The sequence below is a fragment of the Acinonyx jubatus genome, chromosome D4, assembly GCF_027475565.1.
Source record: "Acinonyx jubatus isolate Ajub_Pintada_27869175 chromosome D4, VMU_Ajub_asm_v1.0, whole genome shotgun sequence".
In the NCBI taxonomy this organism is placed as follows: domain Eukaryota; kingdom Metazoa; phylum Chordata; class Mammalia; order Carnivora; family Felidae; genus Acinonyx; species Acinonyx jubatus.
In genome coordinates, this window is record NC_069391.1 from 73,823,225 (window position 1) to 73,850,009 (window position 26,785).

At 41.7% G+C, this 26,785-nt stretch overlaps 1 protein-coding gene across 1 annotated transcript in view; it reads left to right on the forward strand.

Moving 5' to 3' along the window:
* GNAQ (G protein subunit alpha q) overlaps positions 1–26,785 on the forward strand; it is a 311,423-nt gene that overhangs the window by 100,110 nt on the left and 184,528 nt on the right. Inside the window, exon 2 of the mRNA XM_027040994.2 lies at positions 3,493–3,677. Coding sequence (XP_026896795.1) covers positions 3,493–3,677 — 185 coding nt within the window. The remainder of the gene's footprint in view (positions 1–3,492; positions 3,678–26,785) is intronic.

Genomic DNA, 26,785 nt, shown 5'->3' on the forward strand with positions numbered 1-26,785 from the left:
ACAAACCCAGGGGTGCCTGGGTGGCTCAGTCGGTTGAGCGTCCGACTTCAGCTCAGGTCACGATCTCGCGGTCCGTGAGTTCGAGCCCTGCGTCAGGCTCTGGGCTGATGGCTCAGAGCCTGGAGCCTGCTTCCGATTCTGTGTCTCCCTCTCTCTCTGCCCCTCCCCCATTCATACTCTGTCTCTCTCTGTCTCAAAAATAAATAAACGTTAAAAAAATTAAAAAAAACATAGTGACAAACCCAAACTGGGCAGCTAAGGGCTGGGTCGAACCTGCACGTTGCCCATTAGTAGCCGAGTCGTCTCTGCCCAATGCCTCGCCTCTCGAAGGCCTTTTCTTTTCTGTGAAATGAGGAGAAGGATGTCTGTCTCACAGATTTTTGAGAAGATGAAATGACAGTGTATTTCAAAGTGCTTGGCAAAGTATTAAGGGTTGAACGCAAATTTCTTTTGATTTCCTTTATGAGAGAGGGTATTCAGGAGGTAGAGGCCATGATTTCCCCTCTCTGTATTGGAGGCTGGTCTTGGAGTGTGTTTGTTTTGCACGTGTACACACTGTGGGGGTGGGTGGCCAGTACTGTGTTTATTAGGACTTTGGGGTAGAATTGGGCTGTAGCATTTCTTCATCACGGTTGGCCTCTGGGAGAATGCTGTCAGAGTGAAATAGTGACTAGTAAGCTTTTTATGGACTAGAGACTGCCTTATGAGTAAAATTTATAGAGAAACGACCATCTTTCATCTTACCAAGCTTCCCCTGCTTCCCTGTGGCATTTGTACCAGTCAGGGTCCCAGTAGGAAACCTGTGGCGCACTCTAGCTGGGTGGCTGAGGGGAGTTCTATAAAGGGACTAGGTCATAGGGGCAAGTAGCAGCCCGGCAAGGGGAGAGAGCAGTCACAAGAACCAAGAGAGGGTAGCTGTATGGGAGCAGACACCCAGCGGGACCTGTGGCCTTTTGAAGGAGACACAACGTGCCTCTGGTGCCCTTGTAGGGAGTGAGCTGTAGGAAATTCCCCTTCCTCATTTTCCTACTCTCTGGTCTCCTCGTGTCTTCCATGAACTAAACCCAAGAAAAAGACAGAGGGTAAGGGAACTGTTGACGTGAAATCCTTTTGGGTCAGCCTCCTGGGGCGTGGAGCAAGACACGCAAATGGCGAGAGAGGATCCCTGGACATATCTGGGGCATTAGGAATCTTAATATCTTAATATCTTAACGTGGAGTTGGTTTTTGGATGCTTTTTTCTTTCCTGTTTACGTGCCCCCCATTCATTCACTGGTCCCGCGCTCTGCCTCTGTTTGATCTCATTAGTGTGATCTCATTAGTTTGATCTCATTGAGTTCGTTAGTGTGATGCCCAGGTGACTAGATCCAAAGAGGTGCCAAGCATTGACTGCTCCTGCCCAGCAAGACTTTGTTGAAACACAAGCCAGTGCAGTTTATTGTCTGCTGCTTTCGTATTTTTATATCTTTTTACATTTATTTTTATATTTTGTATTTTCTACTCACCAAATGAATATATAAAAGCTGCACAGAAAGCCAGGAGGAAGGGGACCTGTTGCCTGATTCTCTTTCCTTCTCGTGTCATTAACCTCACAAATTAAGATTTCTTCTTGTTTTTGTTGTGGAAAAAACTAGCGGGGATTCTGATTTGATGATTACGCCTATGGTTGGGCCCTCAGAGCAAGCCATTGTCCCGTGGATAAGGATAATAAACAGAGGCAAGCTGGATTTTTTTCTTGTGTACTTTGAATTGCTTGGGAGAGTAAAGATATCAGTTTTTCATTTTTTAAAATAAGTTGTTAATCAGTAATGAGAAACAATTCTGTAGTTCTTTTTCTACCAAGAGGTGCTACTTTTTAGATGCTTTGGGGTTTTTTCCCCCAGTATTCAAGGTTGGAATTGTAAAATAGTCCTTTTAAACTCTTCCGGTGAAGCTCCTTAAAATGGGTTGAGGCATTCACATTGTAGTGTTAACTTTGGAGTTGGAGGAGTCCAGAGTGCTGATTAAGAGTCATCTGAAAATGATAAAGGAATTGTTGACCCAGAACCTTGGGGCTAGAAATCATCTTCCGTCGTAACCGTGCGAGGCTTCTGCGTTTACGCGGACATCTGCAGTCATTTAAGAGTGCTTCTGTGAAAACCGTAATACTCATTTGAATTTTTCTTGATTGTTTATAAAGATAATAATGAAATCCAACCACCAGAAAAACAAAATGAAATTGGGACAGCTACTGTATTCCTAGTTTTAGTTTTCCTTTTCTCTTTTCTTGTTTTTGTAAGCACCTTGTAGGTAGGAAGTGGCAATGAGGATGCCCTGTCATCCTGTGTTTTAATATTATATTCTTCCAAATGTAATGTGCAAATAGGTACTTACAGTGTTTTTCTACACTGTTCGGGGAAGACAGAGACATTTGTTTTTTGGAAATCTCAAGGAAGCCTGAAAGTGAGTGAGAAATATTCAGAAATGAAGTGACGTACGAAAGAAGCCACCCACATTTGGAGAAAGGAAGTTTTTAGAGTCGTAGTGTTGGATAAGTTGTGGAAGAAATAGAGTGTCATTCAGTGACATGATCTCATCTTTCTGTCTTCCTTCCATGGTCATTGGTAGCTTTGAAAGGATTGCCCTCAGGCTTACACTAACAGAAAATAGATGTTGAAAAAGAGAAAAATAAGAGCACAGAAGAGAAAAATCCAGTAACGGTAAATTTCTATATCATGTTATTTATTAGTCAAGAATGAGCAGACAGGAGTGTCACTGTGACTTCCCGGAATTAGGTGATTCCTTGGGATAACTGCCACTGATACAGTTGATGCTTATATATATAGATACGTATATATGTCTATATATCACATATGTGGTATATATGTGATATATATATCATATATATGTGATATATATCAAAAATATATGATATATATACACACACACACATATACAGCACATATATATATATACACACTCACACACTTCATTTTAAAATGAAAGAAAATGTGTAGAACTTTCTAGGCGTTTTTCCTTCCTACGAATGGCATTTATGTAAGCGCATTGTCATTTCCAGATCCAGATCCTGCCTAGCAGCCCAGCCTCCTGGCAGTCTTGCAGATATTCTCCAGGGAAGAGAGCTTTATCAAGTGTTTATTCTCTTCAAAAGATGCTGATTCCGTTGTTTGCCATAAGATATGTGGTTACAAATACACTATCAAAATTCCACACTGGGTGGCTTACAGAAAGGTGACAGGGTTTTTGTTTGTTGGTTGGTTTTGTTTCATTTAAGCTCATCTGCCCCTGAAATGGACCCTCATCCCTGCAGTTTTGCTGAGTGTTCTCTACAGGTGGCCTTTCTACCCCTAGTGATGTGCCCTCCTGGGATGATGCCCCTCCAGCAGGCTGTTTGGGGATGCCACGTCCAAGCCGCCCTGTCTGGTTTCGTTGTCTGGGAAACTGAGAAGGTGTCATGGTCTGACGACGTCTTTTGCTGTTGTCCATCTTTCAGGGACAGGAGAGAGCGGCAAGAGTACGTTTATCAAGCAGATGAGAATCATCCATGGGTCAGGCTACTCTGATGAAGACAAAAGGGGCTTCACCAAGCTGGTGTATCAGAACATCTTCACGGCCATGCAGGCTATGATCAGAGCCATGGACACGCTCAAGATCCCCTACAAGTACGAGCACAATAAGGTAGGCGTGGATCCGCACGGGATCGCTGGCATAGCCATCCATGGTGCGCAGGCACCCTTCACAAGTCTGGGATGTGCAGTGGGTGGGTTTTGAAGTGCGTGTTTTTCATCTCATCTTAAATGGGACTTTTAATGGTTCAATACGTTCCTTATAGTTTTTTTTTTCCCTTAAATCTTTAAAGTCACATCTATGCACAATTAGAGCTGTGTTCTTAGCGATACCGATGAAAGACATTATTTGGATGTTCAATGGTAAACAGGTGGAGGTATAAAACTTAGGGGACGCCACACTACATTAAGAAGACAGTTTGTGAGTTCAAGACAAATTGACCAAGGTGAGTGAATTCAGAGAAGAGGCAGCAGCCTTGTTTCAACCTCCCACTCTTTGTGCTTCCTTGGCAAAAAAAAAAAAAAAAAAAAGAACAAAAACAGCTTAAGAGCATTCTGTCCGGTTTAATTTTGGATTTCGTGACTTCCTTTCAGTAGTGCCACAGGCTTAATTTTATTTCAAAATAGGCCCATCTGTCACTTCCAATAACCTTTCAAACACGTTTCCCTGCAATTGTGTTCAAGTAATGCAAACTTCTAACGTCACTGGAGAAGGGTTTAGGAAAAAAAAAAAAACCAACACATTTTTTCAGGGCTTGGAGGTGTTGATTTTATCGTAAGCTGGTAAAGCCTCGCCTTGTGTTGACAGAGCACTAAATTTGTACCTACACTTGCTTTAGGGCTTCACCAGAACTTCCACTCTCCCTCAGTACTCTGGAGAATCTACTCTTAGAAATGGTTCCATACACCCGGATCAATATGTAACAGCAAGAAGCTGGCAGTCCCGCTGTGACTCATACGCTAGGATTTAACTCAAAGTGAATCATAGGTAAAATAAAGCAGTGCTGTGTACCTTCACTTCTGTTACCATTGAGAAGCTTCTAACTATACACATCATCTTAAAATCAGGCATTTATTTTTCTTGGATGTTTCCTTGAAATCGACTGGCTGTTTCTGATGTAACTGATGCTCTCGCCCTTAGTTTGCTGAGGGCAACAAGAGAGCGTGTCCACAAATAGCAGAGAGGCCCTCCACAAAGAACCCTCGAGAGTGAAAAAGATCTGGGCAGCTTTATGAGCCTGGGAACGTGTTTGCTTGAACCACATGAGGCTGCCTGGATATCTGACCAGTCTACATGTAGAAGGATCAAGGCTGTTTTTCCCCACTAAGAAATCTCAGTGTAGTGAATTTCTGAAATAGTGGCACACTGGTTTTGTTGCAGTGGGAGGAGATTCTGTTGAAGGAACTGCCTTTAATACCAGTGACTTTCCCAATCCACAATTAGTTGATAATATCATGATCTGATGAATTCTGGCTGCGTTACCACATGTGTGCTATGATGTACGGTTGACCCTCGAACAATGTGGGCATTAGGGGTGCTGATCCCCACGTGGTCAAAAATCCACGTATAGCTTTTGGTTCCTCCAAAACTTACTAGCTTACTGTTGACTAGAAGCCTTACTGATAGCATAAACAGTTGATTAACACATATTTTGTGTGTTATACTATTATACACTGTATTGTTACAAAAAAGCAAGCTAGAGAAAAGAAAATGTTATTCAGAAAATCACAAGGAAGAGAAAATACACTTATAGTACTGTACTATATCAGAAAAATCCATGTATAAATGCACCTGCAGGGTTCAAACCTGTGTGTTTTTTTAATGTTTTTAAAATTTTTTATTATTTATTTATTTATTTATTTATTTATTTATTTATTTATTTGAGAGAGAAAGAGTGCAAGTCGGGAAGGGGCAGCGAGGGGGGGCGGGGGAGACAGAATCTGAAGCAGGCTCCAGGCTCTGAGCTGTCAGCACAGAGCTCTACGTGGGGCTTGAACTCACGGACTGCAAAATCATGACCTGGGCTGAAGTGGGATGCCCAACCGGCTGAGCTACCCAGGTGCCCCAAACCTGTGTTTTTTAAGGGTCAGATGTGTCTATGTGTATAACTGGCAATATGTGTTATATATATAACGTATTGCCAGTTTACACTGTATAATATAACGCAGTCTCTCTTACTGATGCAGAAAAATCATCTTTCTTAGATATTCCAGAAGAATGTTTCAGGATCTTGCTTTGATGGTAGCTTTTCATTTGAAGATCATTTATTGTACCATCATGTAGAGACATAGAAGACAGAGTGGGATGTCTGCTTTATTCGTATAACACAATAAAGAATATTTAAGAACATGTGAACTCTTTGTATCAGTTCTAGTTAAGTAGAATTTACTGTGATGAACACCATTCGGTTGAAAAGCAATATCATAAAAAGTAAAAATGTTACGATTTTTCTCAGCTATCATAATTACCCTGTGGAATCTTCCGCCCTCTCTTGGTTATTTCACATACTGCCTGATACAATGACATGAGTGTGTGCTGACCTCTGAATTTCTCAGTATGTTGAATCCCCTTTAATTTGTAATATAAATTACCCACTCGTTCCATTTTCTCTACAACATACACATATTCTGAAGCATCACTCCTTACTTCCAAGCTCTGCCCACTCCTTGCCTTTGTCAATGCTTACTAAGGACCTAAAGTCTTCTTTCTGTTGCATCCAGCTGCTACATCCTCCTAGAGTCCTCTGCACACCTGCCCCCTTCCATTGGGTAAGTAATCCCACCCTCCTTTAGCAGAAGCCCTAGAGGAGTGTTTATAATTGTCTAGTTTGTATTCTTATGATGACTTGGGTGTTGATCTTATTTTCCCCACTAGACTCCAAGCTCCTTGAAGGTAGAGGGTGTATCCATTGCACCTCAACATTCTTCACTGACCCTGGTGTTGTACCTTGTGTGTAATAAAGGCTCAAAACAACACTGTTTTATGAACAGGCAAATCATTGTAACATTAGACCTCTGAAAGCTTCCTCTTCTGCCCCCGAGTTGTAAAAATGGTTATTCAGATCAGCACATAGCTGTTGAAATGGTTTTATGTGCAAAAGCGAATAAAAACTGTGCTTTCAGGGGTGCAGAGAAGTTTCATTAGGGCTGGGCAGAAATTTACAATTCAGAAAGAGTCAAGGGGGTAGCTGAAGGAGAGGCACTTTGGGGCGGAGGGATGGCAGGGATAAATGTTGAGAAAAAGGAATGTGACTGTGTTGGCCAATTTAACTTGAACAGAATTTTTAGGAGAACTGGAAAGTAAAATCAAACTGGTTTAGAATGTGTTTCCGAAAGGTTTTGAATCTAGGCTTAGAAGTTTGAATTTTATTTTCTTGTGTTTATGACACCGAGTTAATAATAATATGTTTTGCTTAGAATTTTCTACAGAGGTTTCTGGTTACAATATGCTCTCTGTTTAATAAATAGTTGAGGGATTTGGTGTGCAGGTTATTAGCAACTACTTGGAAGAAATGCGCTGTGACTTATTTTGTGACACTAAAGACTTAAAAAACTTAAAAAACATAGTTTTTATAAAGGCTTCTTTGCATCTATGTCCACGTTGGCCACAGTGTTTGGTAGTAGCATAAATAGGAACAAAAACTTGCTAACTGTGTACTTGCCTGACTCTGTACTTGCCTCTGAGTTCATGTATCTTATAAAGCAAAATGTAGCTTACAAATAGTATGGCGTGTTCTTAACTGGGAAATTGTCACAGTTTTGTTTGCTGTGAAATTGGTTCCAGCAATGAGAATACCACAGCAGAATACTGGAATTTCTCTGGCTCCCGCATAAGTGTTACTACACTGAATTGAGAGTCCCTCCAGTTAGCTGGGGGGCTGGTGCAGTGGTCGTGGGGAGTCCAGGCCATGGTCTCTGCCCTAGATGGTGGTGTAGCAACCCACGCCTTTTTGTAGAACTTACAATCCAGGGATTCGCTAGCTCTGGAGTAGCTTGTAATAAATTGCAAACTTTTACCAAAAATAAAGATCAGTTCTTCTCTGAGTATCTGCTATCCCATTCTTGAATTTTCTCTGCCAAGTGAGTAACGTTTACAGGTGAGCCGCTTGGGTTCCGCCCAAGTGAGAGAACAGGTCCGAAGATGACTTCTCACTATACTGTGAGCTAGGGTTTGTTTATTCCTAAATATTACTTTGCCATATCCCTAAACACAACTGTTGATAGCTGATGTTAAAAGGGATTAAATATTTGTTGCTCAGTCAAATCAAAAGATAACATTTAAGCCTCCCCTAGGTGCAAGGCATTCTATGAGGTTCCTCTGTCATTTTTAAATTGATATTTATTTTATTTTTTATTTTCGAGAGAGAACCAGCATGTCCATGAGCAGGGGCAGGACAGAGGGAAAGATAGAGGCAGGGCAGAGAAAGAGAAAGATAGAGGGAGAGAGAGAGAAAATCTTAAGCAGGCTCCATGCTCAGCTTGGAGCCTGACACAGGGCTCGATCCCATGACCCTGGGATCATGACCTGAGCGGAAACCAAGAGTCTGATGCTCAACCAGTTGAACCACCCAGGTGCGCCATCTTCCATCGTTTTTTACTGTCCAAAAGGGAGAATGTCCATCAGTATTATCTTACAGTTTCCTCTCTTAAACAGACATATCCTGATTATTCGTTGTTTGGGTGCTGAAATCAGCTCTTTGTAAAAAAGGAGAGATTAAAAAAAAAAAAGTTTCTGTGCTCACATGGCTAAGAACTCCGTTGAATTACAGTGTAGGAAATAGGCCAGGTATTGACCCGTGATTTTTATGTATTTATTATCTTTATCTGGCAGTTCCTGCATTGCCTTGTTGATATTTTATATGCACGTGCTTTATTTTCTCGGATTGCAAATGATGTCACAGTAAACAGACCTCTTGTTTTGTAATTCGTTGTCTCTGCGTCATGTGCCGAATGTTGTGAGAGCTTTTTTTTTTTTTTTCATGGAGTAAATAACCCCAGATTAGCAGATCCTGGTATCCTTTTTATCCTTGTTTCTGGATAGTTTCTGAGAATTTTGAAATCAAGCTATTCTTAGGGCAATTTCAGAGGACTCATGGACTTTGCTCTTTTGTCTGGTCCCCGGAGGAGAATAGAATGTAATGCAATGCTTCTTCATGCGATGAATTCAAGACTGTTGAGTCAAAGTCAGACACTGTCACCTTTTCTTTTAGTTTCTGCTTTTAGACTTGGAAGTCCCAGATGACTGGGCCTCACTCGGCACCAAATTGACTAGCCAGGAGTTTGCAGGCCTGACACCCATTTCCCTTTTTCCTGGCCAATGAGTGCCCCTGGGAATACATGTTACTACGGCATCTCTGTCCTCCCTCTAAGAAAGGACTTTTCACCAGGAGAGTGCCCCATTAAACACTTGCACAGCTTTCTGAATTTTCTGCACTGCCTGAGAAATCTAAGATCCCAGAAGCCACGTTTCAGAAGAAAAACGTAGCCAGAATTCTGGAGGACTTGCTAACTTACTGCTACTTTTGATCAGTTGAACAAAAATTCCCAGACTCCCTTTTTCAACATGAAGGAATTTTCTTAGTTTATCAAATGCTCAGAGACTGATTTCATTTTCGTATTTGTCACCAGAATAAGCACATAATTAAAGCAGAACGTACTAAGTATCTTCCTGTTTCTCTAAAGAGTTGTATCAGGCAGTGTTCTGTGCTTATAAGCAACAGAGAACCCTGGCTAAGTTAAGAAGGGCTTAACAAGAACAGGAGGTGACCCCGAGAAGCGTGGAGAAGTGGCTAGTTCCTGGAAACCAGGGCAGGTCTAGGGAACTCCTCTGTGACACGGATGAACTCTGACCATTTTCGTTCTTCTTTTACTCCACTCGAGGATCGGATATCTGGGGAAACTTGCCTGAGAGGTCTGGCCTGGATTCTGTGCTAGCTTTTTGGACAAGGCTGGGCAATTTGATTGACAGTTCCTGAGGGAAGTCAGGGTACAGTTACTAAGAGAAGAGAATGATGTTGGCACAAATCACAATTACCCACTGCAACATCACCCTGCCAGTTTAGAAAATAAAATGACACGTGGATTCTCTGTGCAAGAAAACCCTCCAGTTTTGCTCGGCATTCGCTAAGCCTGTTTTAAAGGACAGCTTCTTACTCTGGGCTTGTTCAGAATGGGGGCATGGAGAGGTTGAGGGGTTCGTGTCTTAGTAACAGTTATATATGATGCAAGTAGCTGAGTTTGAACCCAAGCCCTCAAGAGCTGAGTAACCTTGGGATTGTCACATTTTTTCCCTAAGCCTAAATTTCTTTACTCTCTAAGCCTGGATGTCCCCATCTGTAAAGTGCAGCAGCTAATAATAGGATTGTTGCAAGGGTGAGATAGATAATGTATATGAAAATATAGACGATAAATCAAAAGAGTTTGCAAGTTGTTAGAAGATGAATTAGCATGAGGGGTAGGGACGAACACTGTTAATCTTCTATATTAAGAATCAAACAAGCAAGGATCGCCTGGGTGGCTCAGTCGGTTGAGCGTCTGACTTAGGCTCAGGTCGTGATCTCATGATTCATGAGTTCGAACTCCACATTGGCTGTCTGCTGTCAGCATGGAGCCCGCTTCGGACCCTCTGTCCTCTTCTCCCTCTCTGTCTCTCCCCTGCTCACTCTCTTTCTCTCAAAAATAAGCATTAAAAAGAAGAAGGAGAAGGAGAAGAAAACAAGCAGAAAATAACTTAAACAGCATGGCCGGATTTAGGATGTATTTGAAGGGAACTTTCCTTAGAGTGACAGTCATTGAAATGGGACAGCAAGGAAGGTAGAGAAATCCCCTTATCTGGATGTGTTCAAAACAGAATGTATTTTTAACATGTGAAATTCTTTAAGGCAGTTTTACTGAAATAAGACCGGATGGACTGGACACCCTCTGAGATCCTTTTCAAGTTGGTTGTTCCTTGTGTTGATTCTCTGATTCCAAAACGCTGAGAAATGATGCTGTTGTTAACTTGTTATAATTTATTTATTTATTTATTTTTTAATTTACTTTTGAGACAGAGAGAGACAGAGCATGAACGGGGGAGGGGCAGAGAGAGAGGGAGACACAGAATCGGAAGCAGGCTCCAGGCTCTGAGCCATCAGCCCAGAGCCCGACGCGGGGCTCGAACTCACGGACCGTGAGATCGTGACCTGAGCTGAAGTCGGACGCTCAACAGACTGAGCCACCCAGGCGCCCCAACTTGTTATAATTTAAATCTCCCACCTTTCTTGAACTTTGTGCATTCCAGAGCACTTACAAAAACAAACAAATAAATAAAATAAATGAAGCCAATAAACAAGAGATTCAAAGTGACAGTGATCTCTAGCCTATGGAGATTTTGCTTTCTTTACATCTAAATCTCATAAGTAATTACAACATTTACATCTATGTAGGTTTATTTTTTCTTTTTAAATGGTGTTTAAAGGTGAAAATCAGATGCAAGTATTGGGGATATTGTCAGTGGTAGTATTTCTCTTTCTTTCTTTCTTTCTTTCTTTCTTTCTTTCTTTCTTTCTTTCTTTCTTTCTTTCTTTTCTTTCCTTCCTTCCTTCCTTCCTTCCTTCCTTCCTTCCTTCCTTCCTTCCTTCCTTCCTTCCTTCCTTCCTTCCTTCCATGTTTATTTCTGAGAAAGAGACAGAGTGTGACCAGGGGAGAGGCAGGAAGAGAGGGAGACACAGAATCCGAAGCAGGCTTCAGGCTCTGAGCTGTCAGCACAGAGCCCGCCACAGGGCTCGAACCCACGAACCGCGAAATTGTGACCTGAGCCGAAGTTGTACGCCCAACTAACTGAGCCACCCAGGCGCCCCAATTTCAATTGGGTTGTTGGCTGCTGGCCACCAAAGACAGTCTGCAACTTCTCCTAGGAAAACTTTCTACTCCTGTGTCTACAAATCTGAGAGTTTTCTTTCTAATAAAGAGCCTAAAGGAATATGGACACCTTTTGCTACCAACTTGATCTGAGGTTGGTTTACAGCTGTCTCATTTCTCTGTAGGACTCTTGTTGGGAGTTGAATCACCACTGATTCTCTAGTACTCAGCTTTTAGAATCTCTTTGCGTATGGTCTTTTCTCTTTTTTTTTCTTAAAGATGTTTTTAACTGATATTTATTGGGGGGCGGGAGGGGCAGAGAGAAGGGGAGACAAGATCCAAAGTGGGCTCTGTGCTAACAGCAGAGAGACTGACACAGGGCCTGAACCTGCATACTGTGAGATCATGACCTGAGCCAAAGTTGGACACTTAACTGACTGAGCCAATCAGGCGCCCCTGGTCTTTTCTCTTTTAATATCTGGCAAATACTTTCCAGCCACATTTTTTGTCTCCTTACTCTGTCCTTGTTTCTTTATTCATTTTATATCCATGACAGCCATGTAAAAATAGAAGATGAATGTAAGATTTGTTAAAAATCCCTATTTCTTGGCTACAGTTATTCTGTAATCCTAAGGCATGCCATAGCCTTTATCCAGGATGAGTGTCTTGAGTTCCGTTTTATCAGAGGAGGACTGAAACAAAGAAGGAGTTTAGCAAGTAGATTGAGGCTGAGCATTTTTTTTCTCTTTCTTTCTTTCCTTTTTTTTTTTTGTTGTTGTAATTTTTACACTCAGAAAAGTACACGCATCATCAGTATCGAGCCATGTGTATTTTTCCATTGTGAGCATGCTTGCGTCCACGTCTGCTGATCTAGATCAGTATGACCAAAAGCTCAGACACTTCCTTATGCTTCTTTCCAGTCAGTGTCCCCAGCTGCTAAAGGGTGACCCCCATCTTGACTCCTCATGCCGTAGATTAGTTGTGTTAGTGTTTGAACTTTGTATGTATGATTGCGAGCATGTGGTATATGCTCCTGTGTATCTGTTTTTTTCTGTTCCAAATTTGTGGCATTCACCCATGTTTTTACTTGTCACTGTGATTCATATGGTCTCATTTCTGCATGTATAATAGCAATGCCCCATAGAGCTTCATGAAAATGTTTTACGTCCGTGCTGTACAATATGGTAGCCACCAACCCCCACATGTGGCCACTGAGCCTATGAAATGTGGGTACTGTGACTGAGGAACTGAATCTTTACTTTTATTTAATCTTATTAATTTATATTTAATTTTTTTTTTTTTACTGTTTTTATGTATTTATTTTTGAGAGAGAGAGAAACCATGAGCGGGCAAGGGGCAGAGAGGAGACACAGAATCCGAAGCAGGCTCCAGGCGCTGAGCTGTCAGCGCTGAGCCTGACGCGGGGCACGGACTCACGAACCGTGAGATCATGACCTGAGCCGAAGTTGGTAGGTTAAGCAACTGAGCCACCCAGGTGCCCCTTAATTTATGTTAAAATTTACATGTGACTAGTGGCTCTGTATTGGATAGCACTCTTGTGTTATATTCCATATGCCACAGTTTGCTTATATTTCTTATTGTTAATATAAGTTTTGGGTGTTTCTGGCTCTTGCAAATAATTCCAGTATAAGCATTCTCGTACCTGTCTTTTGATTAACAAAGGTGTGCATTTCTTCAGGCTAAGTACCTAGGATTTGGAATCGCTGAGTCAGAAGATATCCATCTGGTCATTTTCAGGATGTAGACACTACCAAAGATTGTCCAGAGAGTTCTCTCTGGAGGACTCTTGTTGGGAGTTCTATCCATGAGAGTTCTAGTTGTTCCATATCCTTGACAGTTCTTGGTATTGTTAGTCCTTTTATTTTAGTTAATCCGTTAGCTAGATAGTGGCATCACGTTGTTGTTTCAGTTTGTATCTCTTTGATAACTAGGGATGCTCAGCACCTTTTCATATGTTCATTGGCCATTTGGTTATTTAAAAATTTTTTTAATGTTTATTTTTGAGTGAGAGAGACAGCACAAGCGGGGGAGGGGTAGAGAGAGAGGGAGACACAATCTGAAGCAGGCTCCAGGCTGCGAGCTGTTAGCACAGAGCCCTGCATGGGGCTTGAAACTCACAAACTGTGAGATCATGACCTGAGCTGAAGTTGGACGCTTAACCCACTGAGCCACCCAGGCGCCCTGCTCTTTGGTTATTTAAAAAAAATGCTTGGGGCGCCTGGGTGGCTCAGTCGGTTAAGCAGTCGACTTTGGCTCAGGTCATGATCTCGCGGTCTGTGAGTTTGAGCCCTGCGTCGGGCTCTGTGCTGACAGCTCAGAGCCTGGAGCCTGTTTCGGATTCTGTGTCTCCCTCTCTCTGACACCACCCCCCCCCCCCGCCCCGTTCATGCTCTGTCTCTCTCTGTCTCAAAAATAAATAAACGTTAAAAAAAATTTTTTTTTAAAAATGCTTTTTACGGGGCGCCTGGGTGGCGCAGTCGGTTAAGCATCCGACTTCAGCCAGGTCACAATCTCGCGGTCCGTGAGTTCGAGCCCCACATCAGGCTCTGGGCTGATGGCTCAGAGCCTGGAGCCTCTTTCCGATTCTGTGTCTCCCTCTCTCTCTGCCCCTTCCCCGTTCATGCTCTGTCTCTCTCTGTCCCAAAAATAAATAAACGTTGAAAAAAAAATTAAAAAAAAATGCTTTTTACTTTTTTTATCTGCTGAGTTGTCTGATTCCTTATATTTTGTAGGAGTCTTTTATATATTAAGGAAATCTTTCTTTCTTTCTTTCTTTTTTTCTTTCTTTCTTTCTTTCTGAGAGAGAGGGAGAGTGCAAATGGGAGAGAGGAGCAGAAGAAGAGACAGAGACAGAGAATCTTAAGCAGGCTCCATGCCCTGTGCAGAGCCCAACACAGGATTCGATCTCAGGACCATGAGATCATGACCTGAACTGAAATCAGGAGTGGGAAGCTTAACTGACTGAACCACCCAGGTGCCCCAGGGATATACATTTCTGTTGAGTAAATGTGTTGTAAGTTATCTTCTCCACTTCTTGGCTTGCTTTTTATTTCCTCTTGGTTCCTTCACTGGACAGAAGTTCTTATCATCCCCCCCCCCCCCCCAACCCTTCTGATTAGTGCTTTTTGAATCCTTTTTAAGAAACTTCTGGCTACTTTAAAGTCTTGTAGATAATCTCCTGGTTTGTCTTCTAAATTGTTTGCTGTTTTTCACTGTTTACATTCAGCTCTAAACTGCGTTCAGATGGACTGTAGAGTATGATGTGAGGCAGGGGTAAGTTTTCTTTTTTTTTTTTTAAATGTTTGTTTATTTGTTTATTTATTTTTATTTTTTGAGAGAAAGAGAGAGCAAGCCAGGGAGAGGCAGAGAGAGAGAGGGAGAGAGAAATCCTATGCAGGCTCCATGCTATCAGCACACAGCTATGGGGCTTGAACTCACAAACTGAGATCATGACCTGAGTTGAAACCAAGAGTTGGAAGCTTAACCGACTGAGCCACCTAGGTGCCCCAAATTTTATTTTATTTATATGGATATTTAATTAACCCAACTCATTTATTGAAAAGACCATCCTTTACCAAGTGCAATATAGTTTCTATCACTCAGTTACAGATCAAGTGAATGTGTATATGAGTTTGTTTCTGAATTGTCCATTCTGATTCATTAGTTTATTTGTGTCAGTACTGTCTTAAAGACTAATCTTAGCATTGAGTTTAATATCAGACAGATTAAGTCATTCAGCTTTGGTTTTCTTCTGGAGGTTGTACAAGTGCTGAATGTATTTGCTTGTAATTAAAGGTACCTTTAAGAACATTTCTTTAACTAATGGTAGGTTTCCCAGGATGAATCCGAATATTATGATTATTCTCTGTAATACAAGTGACTTCCCCTTCCTCGAAACCTCAGTTCATTTTCTCATTTAACCTGCAGTTGACTGCATAGCTCAGTAGGAGGACATCTATTTTTCTCAGATTAATAATGTGACATTTTTATTATCAATCAGTCCATTTACAAAGGGTGATGGAGCTGCTGTGTGGTTTTGTCCCTCTTCACTTGGGTCTTGTTCTTTCTCACTTCAGCATTTCCTTCAACCAGAGTGGGGACTGGCCTGTGAAGGCGGGGGGGGGGGGGTTCTACCAAGTTCCCCTCTCACCCCTTTTCAGGCAGCACTGCTCCCCACCACGTAGATTTGGAAGATTTGGCACTAATCCCTTATGTCATATCTTCACTCTCCAAGGCCTGTTGGAAGGCTTGACTAGGCTTACCTGGACTTTCTTTTTGTTGTTGTTGTGTAGTCTCCAGCTGTTGTGGAAATTGACCATCTTTTGTGGGTCAATGTGAGAGCTGTAGGTAGGTTAGAGGGTAATAATGCAAACTGGTTTTGCCCTTTTGTTAACTGCAGTATTTAATCCTATTATGTAAAAGTTTTATTCATTTATGTCTTAATGAAGATACTGGGAAGCAACTCATTTTGGTGAAGCAGAGTATTAGGCACAGGCAGAGCTGTAGACGTTCCGTATCCACACACACATACGTGTGCACACACCGGTGTGTAATTGATAGCTGGTGCATTAGAGATGACCTTTGCAGGGAGCTTGGGTGGCTTAGTCGGTTAAGCGTCCAACTTCAGCTGAGGTCATGGTCTCACAGTTTGTGAGTTCGAGCCCCCCATCGGGCTCTGTGCTGACAGCTCAGAGCCTGGAGCCTGTTTCGGATTCTGTGTCTCCCTCTCTCTGACCCTCCCCTGTTCATGCTCTGTCTCTCCCTGTCTCAAAAATAAATAAAAGGTTAAAAAAAAATTAAAATTGGATGAAAGGAAGAAAATTGACACTTGAGGTTGGAGATAGGGCTTTAATCATTCATATGTAGCACAGTATTTGGCATGAGGTTCTACTCTGTTGAATGAATGGACAAGTGATTGTTTACTGTATGATGATGGGTTTTTATGTGCAGGGTGGTACGCCGTCGTATTGCTGGGGCCTCACACCACGAGGCTTGAAATCCAGCTCTGTAACACCATTGCTGTATGATTGAGTAAATTAATCTCTCTGAATTCCAGTTTCCTTATTTGTAAAATTACGGTGATGATGATGCTTACTATGCTTACTTCACAATGTATTGCAAGAATTAAATTATAATGGTCTACGAAAAGCCGAAAAGTTGTCCATTGTTTTATTTTTTTATGTTTATTTATTTAATTTTTGAGAGAGAGAGAGTGAGTGAGGGAGGGGCTCAGAGAGAGGGAGAGAGAATCTGAAGCAGGTTCCATGCTGTCAGCACACAGCTGGATGTGGGACTTAGTCTCATGAACTGTGAGATCATGACCCGAGCCGAAATCAAGAGTCAGACGCTTAACTGACTGAGCCACCCAGGCCCCCGGAAAAGTTGTCCGTTGTTAAATGGAGATGTTGTTCTTTAATTTAGTCATTCAACATATATTTACTAAGTACCTCCTATGTACTAGTCAACAGAAACCACTTTGGCTGTTTTTGAAAAAGGAAATAAACAGTGAGTGCTCTAAGGAATATTACCAATCTGTCCAAACTGGAGAGAACTCTGGGTAAGCAATCTTCCTCTAAAACCCCTTTCATCTGCTCAGACCTTGGACGTCCAGGGACTGACAGCCACCTTATAAAATACATGTGGCATAGTTTAACACATTTTAGTAGGAAGTTGTGAATCTGGTCATTTGGCTATTCCTACTTAACTCCTGGCAGAGCATCACATAAATACTTTCCTTCTTCTTTTAAACCAAGTAATGCATGATTTTCCCCTTTAATTTTAAAATAATGCATCTATTTTTCAATTAGAGAGGCAGAGTGTGTTTGTTGGGACCAAGGAAAGTGAATGCCTAATGAAGTCTGAAGTGATCTAGGGAGTGAGTGAGAAATGCTAGCACTTTTCTTTGGCATTTTCACCTCACTGAAGAAGTAATTTCAGTTCTGGCTTTACTTTTCAGTATTATAGAAATGTAGGGTAGAGCTTGCTGAGTGTTTTGCAAAGCAACAGTTTTGCTTATCAAAGCCACGTGTATCAAAGCCTAAACTCTTGCTTCTGAGAAGCTATACTCTGTCCTTCTCTACGATACTGTTTTACTCTAAATCACTGAGCACCTGCTACATAACTGGGCTTTTTGTTGTTGTTGTTTTTTGTTGTTTACGTTGTTAATATCCATAAGATTTTCATGAGTTCGTGAGTGTATTTCCAAATAAGGAATGTACTTGAAAAGATAATGTCATGTTATATCAGGATACTTTCCTCTCAAGGGATTAAAAAAAAAAAAAGTCATTCATTAAAAGCTCTGATGACTAGTTTTGGCTTGATACATTGTAAACTTATATTTGGAACACACTTACTTTCCTGATTTTCTGTTTCTTAAGGTAAATTTGCAAAGAAGCTATCCTTAAGTTGTTGCCCCCACTGTTTTGTAAGACGACCGTGCAATTCTCTTGCAATGCCGTGTTGTTAGTTTAAAATGAAAAATGGCCTAAGGGGGGCGGCATTCCCGGAATATATCAAGGAGATGGTATCACTGCAGTCACGAGAGTATTAGATTGGTTTGGCAGGCTGTCTGCTTTTTTCAGCGTTCTTGCATCCTCTGTGGTAGAAAGTATAATGGTATGGAGCTGATTGTGGTAGACGCTAGCATGTCTGGGAGGGAGAGTGGCTGTGCAGGTGATTGTTTTCTTTGTGCAGTCTTGATGGTACTGGGCCCTCATTTTTACTCTTTTTTTTTTTTTTTCTTCAAGGTTTATTTATTTTTGAGAAAGAGAGAAAGCAAGAGAGCATGGGAGGGGCAGAGAGAGAGAGGGCGACAGAGGATCCGAAACGTGCTCTGTGCTGACAACAGAGAGCCCGATGAAGGGCTCGAACTAACGGACGGTGAGATCACGACCTGAGCTGAAGTCGGACACTTAACTGAGCCATCCAGGTGCCCCTCATTTGACCTTTTGTCGCTATTTTGCTGTCTGTTCACAGACTGTGTCCATGGCAAAGGGATGAGAATGTGTAGCTGTTTGGTTATAGTACACTGCAGTCAAAGGCTCACTGAAGTGGGGTTTGTTAAAACACTTTTGGATTCATGGGACATCTGGGTGGCCCAGTCAGTTAAGCGTCTGACTTCAGCTCAGGTCATGATCTCGCAGTCCGTGGCTTCGAGCCCCGCATCAGGCTCTGTGCTGACAGCTGAAAGTCTGGAGCCTGCTTCAGATTCTTGTCTCCATCTCTCTCTGTCTCTCCCCCTTTCATGCTCTGTCTCTGTCTCTCAAAAATAAATAAATGTTAAAAAAAAATTAAAAAAAATTTTTTTAGATTCATTTATTCTTCATTGGTCTTTGGTCCTGTATTCCATATCACAGTAGAAACTTTAGTGTTAGCAATGTTGTGAAAAGTTTTAGGAATTTTGGTCTTAGGCAGGCCAAGTGCAATGTCAGTATAAAGATACTTTTTCATTTTAGAGAATATGATAATGGCATCAAAATGGCCAGTGCCATATACTTTGTGGATAGGCTGTATAATGTTGTGCATTTGTGCCTGGCCATGGGTCAAATGGTGGCCCCAGGGGAGACTTGCCTTTTTCCTTGTACAACAAACAGCATCTTTTTGCCAAATGCACCACTCAGTTGGGATGCCTTTTCCTAATTTGCTCAAAAGGTTCCATGTAGTCCCGTGGTAGCTTTGGATCATCCTACCTAAACTTGAGGTTGGAAACTGTGACTTTTATATCCTAGAGCAGTGTCTCTCAAACTTTACTGTCTGTACAGATCACATGGGGTCTTGGTAACATGCACATTGTGTTTCAGTGGATCTGAGGTAGACCTGGGTATCTGCTTTCCCAGCAAGCTCCCAGGTGATGTGGAAGTTGCCCGAAATAGAGCCATCTTTGAAATAACTGACTCTCCACCGCTAGGGGCAATATGAATTCATGAATGGGCTAAGTAACCTCTGGAGAGAAAGTTCCAGAACTGATACTTTAGTAGGATTTCAGCCAAAGGACATTCAGCAGTTGCTTATACTATCTCAGGTCTGCCTTCCTCCTCTGAAGAGTGAGGTTGATAATGGTACACACCTTGTATAGCCAGTGTGGGCATTCACGAGAGAATGCAGGTGCGGAACTTGTGTAGGACAGGAACTTCAGCTTAGTTAACATCCCCTAAAGGGTTGTTGTCAAATTCTTCCCAGAATGTGCTGGGGCAGGAGAAAATGGAGGGAGCTTCAAGTAAAGTGCAGAATGCATGAGGAGAAATTGCTGATTGTGTAAAGATAGGGAGGAGGCCATGACCCGAGAATGAGACACAGGTGCCTGTTATCAGGTGCACTCGTGGTTTCCAGGAAACAGTGGCCTGGCCTGTGATAGTACCGAAGACAGCTGGTCTAGAATGTAAATGACAGGGATGGGGGGCCCCTGAAGGGGTTCCTGGATTGTTGTGACTGCTGAGATCAAGGAGCATGACAAGGCATCTTATTATCTTGACCCCAGGGTGTTTTAAGTAAGAGGACAACCACTGCAGTGAGGGAAAAGGAAGGAGCAGGGAAGGAAAGAGAAAAAGAGGAATAACCTTTACCCAGTACTTGTGCATGAGGTAATGTCAGGTATTGTAGTTAATGTGCTCCAAAGTGTGAGGCAGAGGTGGGAGTATTCGAACTAATTAATTAACTATATTTTAAATAAAACAATTTTTAATGTTTATTATTTTTGAGAGACAGAGTACGAGTGGGGGAGAGGCAGAGAGAGAGGGAGACACAGAATCAGAGGCAGGCTCCAGGCTCCGAGCTGTCAGCACAGAGTCGGACGAGGGGCTCAAATTGGCGAACCTCGAGATCGTGACCTGAGCGGAAGTCGGACACTTAACCGACTGAGCCACCCAGGTGCCCCTGGAGTATTCTCATTTTTAAATTGAGGTTCCCAAATCACTCAGTTTATAAGTTTATAGGGCTAGACTTTAAAACCAGATTTAGGCTTAATGATTCCTAAAAGCCAACTCATGTAGTCGACACAGTAAACACCTTTGACCCCAGCACACATAATCAATTTCCTTATGAGTAAGAGCAGGTGGAGTTCTCCAGGGCCACTTCAGCCAGGGCCTGTGAGACCGCTCTGCTCACTGTTGTGTCCCCAGCGCCTAGCCTGGTGCCTGGTCCACAGTCAGGTGCGGTCAGTCTTCTAGAATGAATGAATCAACATTTAATCAAAGAGAGTTGACTGTGTGATATTGCTACTATTATGGGCCTTTTAAACTCTTTATTCTTACAACCATCCATTTGACTTCTTCCTGACTATACATTCCTTATTTCTTCTTTATATTTTTGATTAATAACATGGGTCTTTGTTTAGTGTCGAGTTAAATAAAAATCTGAGCTAGCTTGCTTTTCCTTCCTTCCTTCCTTCCTTCCTTCCTTCCTTCCTTCCTTCCTTCCAGAGGAAGTGTATGATGTGCTTTGCTTGTGGGGTCTCATGAGCTCATTGGTGAGGCAAAATACTCAACAAAATTACTCGGTTCTTCTGTTTGCAGGCCAAGCAAAGATTTCTGCTTGAAAGCATATACATTCTTGGTTCCTTTTGTGATTTCCCTTTCTTTGTCCTCCTTCCTGCCATTCTGAGTGGTACAGGTTAGCGATCCATCCGGCACTGCTGGGTGTCTGTTTTCTGGCACTTGTCCATGGAGAGATCTTTGCTGGGAGCCAGGAGGGTATCTGAGCTCCTGCCGCACTCCTGAGCTGCCCTGGGTCGTGATCTGGATTTCTGAACCTTCTGTAACGATGGAACTCCATGGTATAAACTGAGCCACACATCAGAAAAGTGATTGGAAAGTGTATTCAGCAAGAAATTATACTTGTCTGTTAATTGTAAAACACATAGCTGTAATATGTGGATAGAGTTATTTGTGAAATTAAGAAATCTGGTTGGGTGTTGTCCTAAGGACTAGATTCTTTCTTATTTTTTTTCCCCCATATGGAAATACATTGATTTTTATAAATATAAAGATAAATGTGCTCATTATAAAAAGAAAATCCAGAAAACATGTAAGCAAAGGAAGAAGGTAAAAATCATTTGCGGTAAAAATCATTTACCGTGCGAGAAAGCCACCATTAACATCATGATGTGTGAACATACTGCTATATAACCGTGTGCACGTTCGGGATCTCCTACCCAAAGCTCCCTAGGCCAGATTGTTTTGGAATCCAGAGTTTTTTCTTTCTAGATTTTAGAAACATAAGAAATATACTATATGTCTTACAAAATCCCCACTTAGGTATGGAGTAGTTCCCTACGATCAAATATGTTAACTTGTCAGCGGTAAAATGTATTATATTTGCAACGATTACAATTATTACTCCTTGCAGTGGAGTTAAGGACTGTAAATAGCCTTGCAGCAGGTCACATTTTCCCATAAATGAATTACAAAAACATCTTTCAGTTCTTGGAACTTTTAAGATTTCAGATTATAGATAAGGGAGCATGGCCCTGTATATAAATAGTGATGGTTTTTATTGGATATGTACTGCAAGTCCTTTTTTTCTGACTTGCTTTCTCACTTTTTCCCTAACTAATGTCTTTGAATGATAAATTACTAGACATGGAACTATTGGGTAAACATATATACAGACTTCAAGATCTTTTGGTAAAGATTGCTAAATTGCCATCCTGAAAGACCACACCACATTTCTTTCTTTCTTTCTTTCTTTCTTTCTTTCTTTCTTTCTTTCTTTCTTTCTTTCTTTCTTTCTTTCTTTTTCTTTCTTTCTTTCGAGAGATTGAGCAAGCAAGCAGGAGAGGGGCAGAAAGAGAGGGAAAGAGAGAGATCCCAAGCAGGCTCTGCACCATCAGCATAGAGCCCAATGCAGGGCCTGGACCCACAAACCGTGACATCATGCCCTCAACTGAAACCAAGAGTCGGGTGTTTAGCTGACTGAGCCACCCAGGCAGCCCCACACCAGATTCCATTGTAAAGTCCCAGTATTCTTGTTTTTACCACATACTTGCCAATCCTAAGCTTTTTTAATAGCTTAAGTCTTTCCAATTTAATAGGTGAAGAGGGATACTACAATTTACAGTTTTTAATACTAATGATGTAGTTTTTTTCATAAGCGTCCCATACTTTCTTCTAGATTCATTTCAGAAATCGTACGATTTTCAAATCATTAAATTCAGGTTATTATCTTACGGTGTTTTTGGAGATAGTAATTATGTCAGGTATGATAAGTTGCATTGGTTATTTTATTTCAAGAGTGAGTTGCAAAGAAATACAAATGCCTCTGTAGGTGTCCGCAAACTTTAGGCCAGATGTGTGTTTAATCCCTAGCTGGCCTCTTGTGCTCATGTCAGATGTGGGTCATCGTAGTGTCCCCTTGGTTCTTACAGCATGGACAAATCTAGTAGTGCATATCGTGAGGACTCCTTTAAGGATCATTTGGACAGAAATTTCCTGCGTATGAAAGGGGATACTGAATGGCATTCACATCTGAAGGGTTCGGCTTGAAATGTCTGTGATTGCATCATCAGTCTGTAGGTGAGAGCAAGCAAGTCAGTCCCCAGTGGTCTTGTGCAGTGACCTCATACGGTTTTCTGACGACAAAACAGTGTGACCACAACTGCTTTCTAAAAGAGGAATTTTGATGTTTCATCCTTTCGTACTGTGATGTCTACAAAGATTTCCTCTAAGCCTGAGGCAGTGATTCTCAGACCTTGGTAAGGTCTGGAATCACCCAGGGAGCTTAATTACCATGCAGATACCGGGGCCCAGCTACCAGACAATCCAATCCCGCAGGTTGTGGACTGCCTCGAGAAAGGTAGCCCAGCTGTGATGTAATGAGATTATTATAACAATAGTAAAAATTATAGAAGTGATTTTATATGTGTAAATGTAGGTATTATTATAATAGCAATACAGATAATCATAGAATTCTTATTAACAGTACTGTTATGAATGTTTTAAATATATCTGATAACTCAATGTTCATGTTTCCCATTAAATGAATGAGGAACTTTTGGATTCATCATCTCTAATAGCTGATCAAATTTTATCTCTCGGTAATAAAGAATGAGTACTTGAAATAAGGGACATTCGTAACTTGTAAGGAAGTTAGGAAGACACACGTATGCAGCGTTTTTTTATGATAAAGAAATCATTTGGGGGAAGGAGATGAGTTTTCTTTAGTTGAGCAATAGAATAATACTATTGGCAAACTAGAAAATTTCCTACTGACACTATCTCACTATTCTGTATTTTATTACAGTTTGCATTTCATTTCCTTACAGCTTGTATGCACGTCTTTCTTTGTGTGTCTTTTCTGAAATGAGTCTGTATAGAATCTAGCTGCTTCCTTGGAGATCCTATCATAAACATTGTTCTGAACCGTTGATGTAAGGAAGCCGAACACACGTGCATCATTTTCAAATATACTAATATTCAACGTTCTGGAGTCACACATAAAAGAATGTTAGCCTACACCAATGTTAATTTGGGTCAGCCCCAAAACCTGCTAATTATTTGACCTAAGCATTAATTATTTTGTGAGCCTTGTTCTTAAAACGTAAGCAAGTGTGAACTTCCATCAGTTTCTTCCACCAGATCCCTTCCTGCTCTGGAAATTGATTACTTACGGTCTTCGCAGCCAGCTGTTTACTGAACTGAAGGCAAAGGTATGCCAAAATGGGACACAAGAGACTAGGCTCTTCGTCCCCGATGGACGCAAGATCTATATCAGTCTTCTGTGAACTTGCTTCAGCAAGTGTTCAAGCTAGCAGGGAATGGGGCTTGGCTTTGTATTAGATGAAGAAGCCTGCTCTGGCTTGCTAAATTACCCACATAGATAGGGAAAGTCAAAAAGTCTTCCCCTCTCTGTCCTTAGAAGTAGCACTTTGCCTTTGACTTGAACATGACTTGACAGGATTTTTTGTTTTGTTTTAATGTTTCCTTAAACACAGAATATATATATATATATATATATATATATACACACACACACACACATATACACATACATATACATACATACATATGTATATGTATATGTACATATATATGTATGTAAATGTGCATATATATGTATGTATATGTACATATATATACATATATATGTGTATATATGTGTATGTATGTATGTATACACACACACACACACACACACACACACACACACACAGCCTGGCTATCAGGGGATAGCAAACAGACACAGATTTTGAGGTACTTTCCAGAAGGCATACCAACCTGGAGCTGCATTTAGAAGGACAGTTCACCTTTGGACAATTTTTGCCTCTCTCCTTTATGATGAGGTATATTGACTTGTGCTTTAATGATACATTGGTGCTGGAAAGGCCCCTGCCAGAGTTCTTTTGCTTTCTACCCTGTTTGTTCCCAGCTACTCCTAGGGTTCTCCCAGCATGAAGCACTTGCCTACCTAGAACCTGAGCGTGAGAGTCACCTTTAGTCCCTTAGGAAGGGGAAAGGAATCACCAGTTAAGGAGAGCTTCCCTCTTATTGAGCTGTTTGTCCCAATGAGGTATCACATGTCCTAGGAACTTCTGCTAAGTGTCCCCATTTTATTCGCACACTCCCTGCCCTGCGCTGAGCTTCTCCTTCTGTAAATAAGGAAACTGAGGCTTTGCGAGGTGAGATAAAGTTCAGGGCTGCCAGCGGGTATATGACGTCTCTCTAACCCTCAGGATGCCTGGCTCTACAGCACAGCCTTCTGTCTGGCATCCTTGGCTATCTGTCCAGCTCCAGGCATGCTGCCCAAGTCCTGTGTCTGTGGCCAGGCCTGCTTGGATGGCACTGGAACAGGAGTTCCTCAGACCTTCATCTTTCGAGTCTCGTCTGCTTCCCATCTCTATATGTTGATCCTGCCACCCTGCGTTGACCTCTCTTCTTGTGACCTCTGACCCGCATTGCCCACAGGCCCTTACAGCCCTCTTCTGACCAGCTGAGATACAGGCCACTCCCTCTGGCCTTGCTCATGTCTCCACCTAACAAACCATGGTGCTTGCCTGGAATTTGGTGACAGCTACAAATTTTACTTTCTCCTGTGTGTCTCAGCTGTGCATGATGCTAAGTTCTGGGCCAAATTGCAAAACTATGAAAGCAGAATCTCCCAAGTTTGCATGTTGAGGTGGTAAGTGAAGCAAAAGAGTTTATGTGAGTTCACCTTGGTTACCATGGCTCATGGTTCATTCGGGAAGCCGGGCTGGCTAATGGGGAAACATTTGTACACCACCCAGGGCCCCTGCGGGCAAACCTGGGTGCAATGCTGTAGTCTCCATTCAAGTATGTCCTGTTACATCCTGACACAAATCGGTATTCATTTTTCTACTCCAATTTAGATTTTGTAAACTCCATTCTTAAGTCTGAGATCAGAACACATCACCTTTGCGGGTAACTGATTTTTTAAAATACAAAGCAATTCAGATCTCCTTTATTATTTTTACCCTTCTCGCTTTCCTTTTTCTCCTCCTTGCAATTTAAAAGTAAACATAGAGTTGATCTGCCCTGTCAGATGAAGTATCTCATCTGTTAATACCGTAACCTATTAAGGAATTCTGCTCAACGCTGTTTGCACAGAAGAGTTTGTGTTTTTTTTTTAATTTGAATTTGAATTTTTGAGAGTGAGAGTGTACATGAGTGGGGCAGGGGCAGAGGGGGAGAGAAGAGAGAGAATCTTAGGCAGGCTCGATCCTCCGACCCTGAGATCATGACCTAAGCTGAAATCAAGAGATGGCTGCTCAGCTGAGCCACCCAGGATGAGTTTCTATCATGAAAGGATGCAACAAAGAAGAGGTTTTATTTAAAGAGGATGCTGATGCCAGCAGCCAAAGTAATATTACTGAAATGCATGCTTGATGAAACTTAGACATGTACCATAAGTACAAAAAAGGGATAGTTTTCATCAGGGGAAGTATGTCATTTGGACACTAATTGCAATGACAAGTAGAAACCAAATAGTCCTTAAAGGTATTTTCTCTGTATTTGGATCTTGCTTTATAAGCATATAAGAAAATTCTGAGTTTCACTTTGCTTCACCCAATGAGTTGTAATCTCTCTAACCCTAAAAGGTGGCATCATCAGCCCAACTTAGTGATAAATACACTGTGTTAAGAAAAGCTAGGTAACTAGGCTTAAATTACAAGAGTCCAGGGAAGATGTATTCCAAGCCAGGGTTTCTTTTTAAAAAAAAATTTTTTTTAAACGTTTATTTATTTTTGAGACAGAGAGAGAGAGAACATGAACCGGGTGGGTTAGAGAGAGAGGGAGACACAGAATCTGAAACAGGCTCCAGGCTCTGAGCTGTCAGCACAGAGCCCGACGCGGGGCTCGAACCCACGAACTGTGAGATCGTGACCTGAGCTGAAGTCGGACGCTTAGCCGA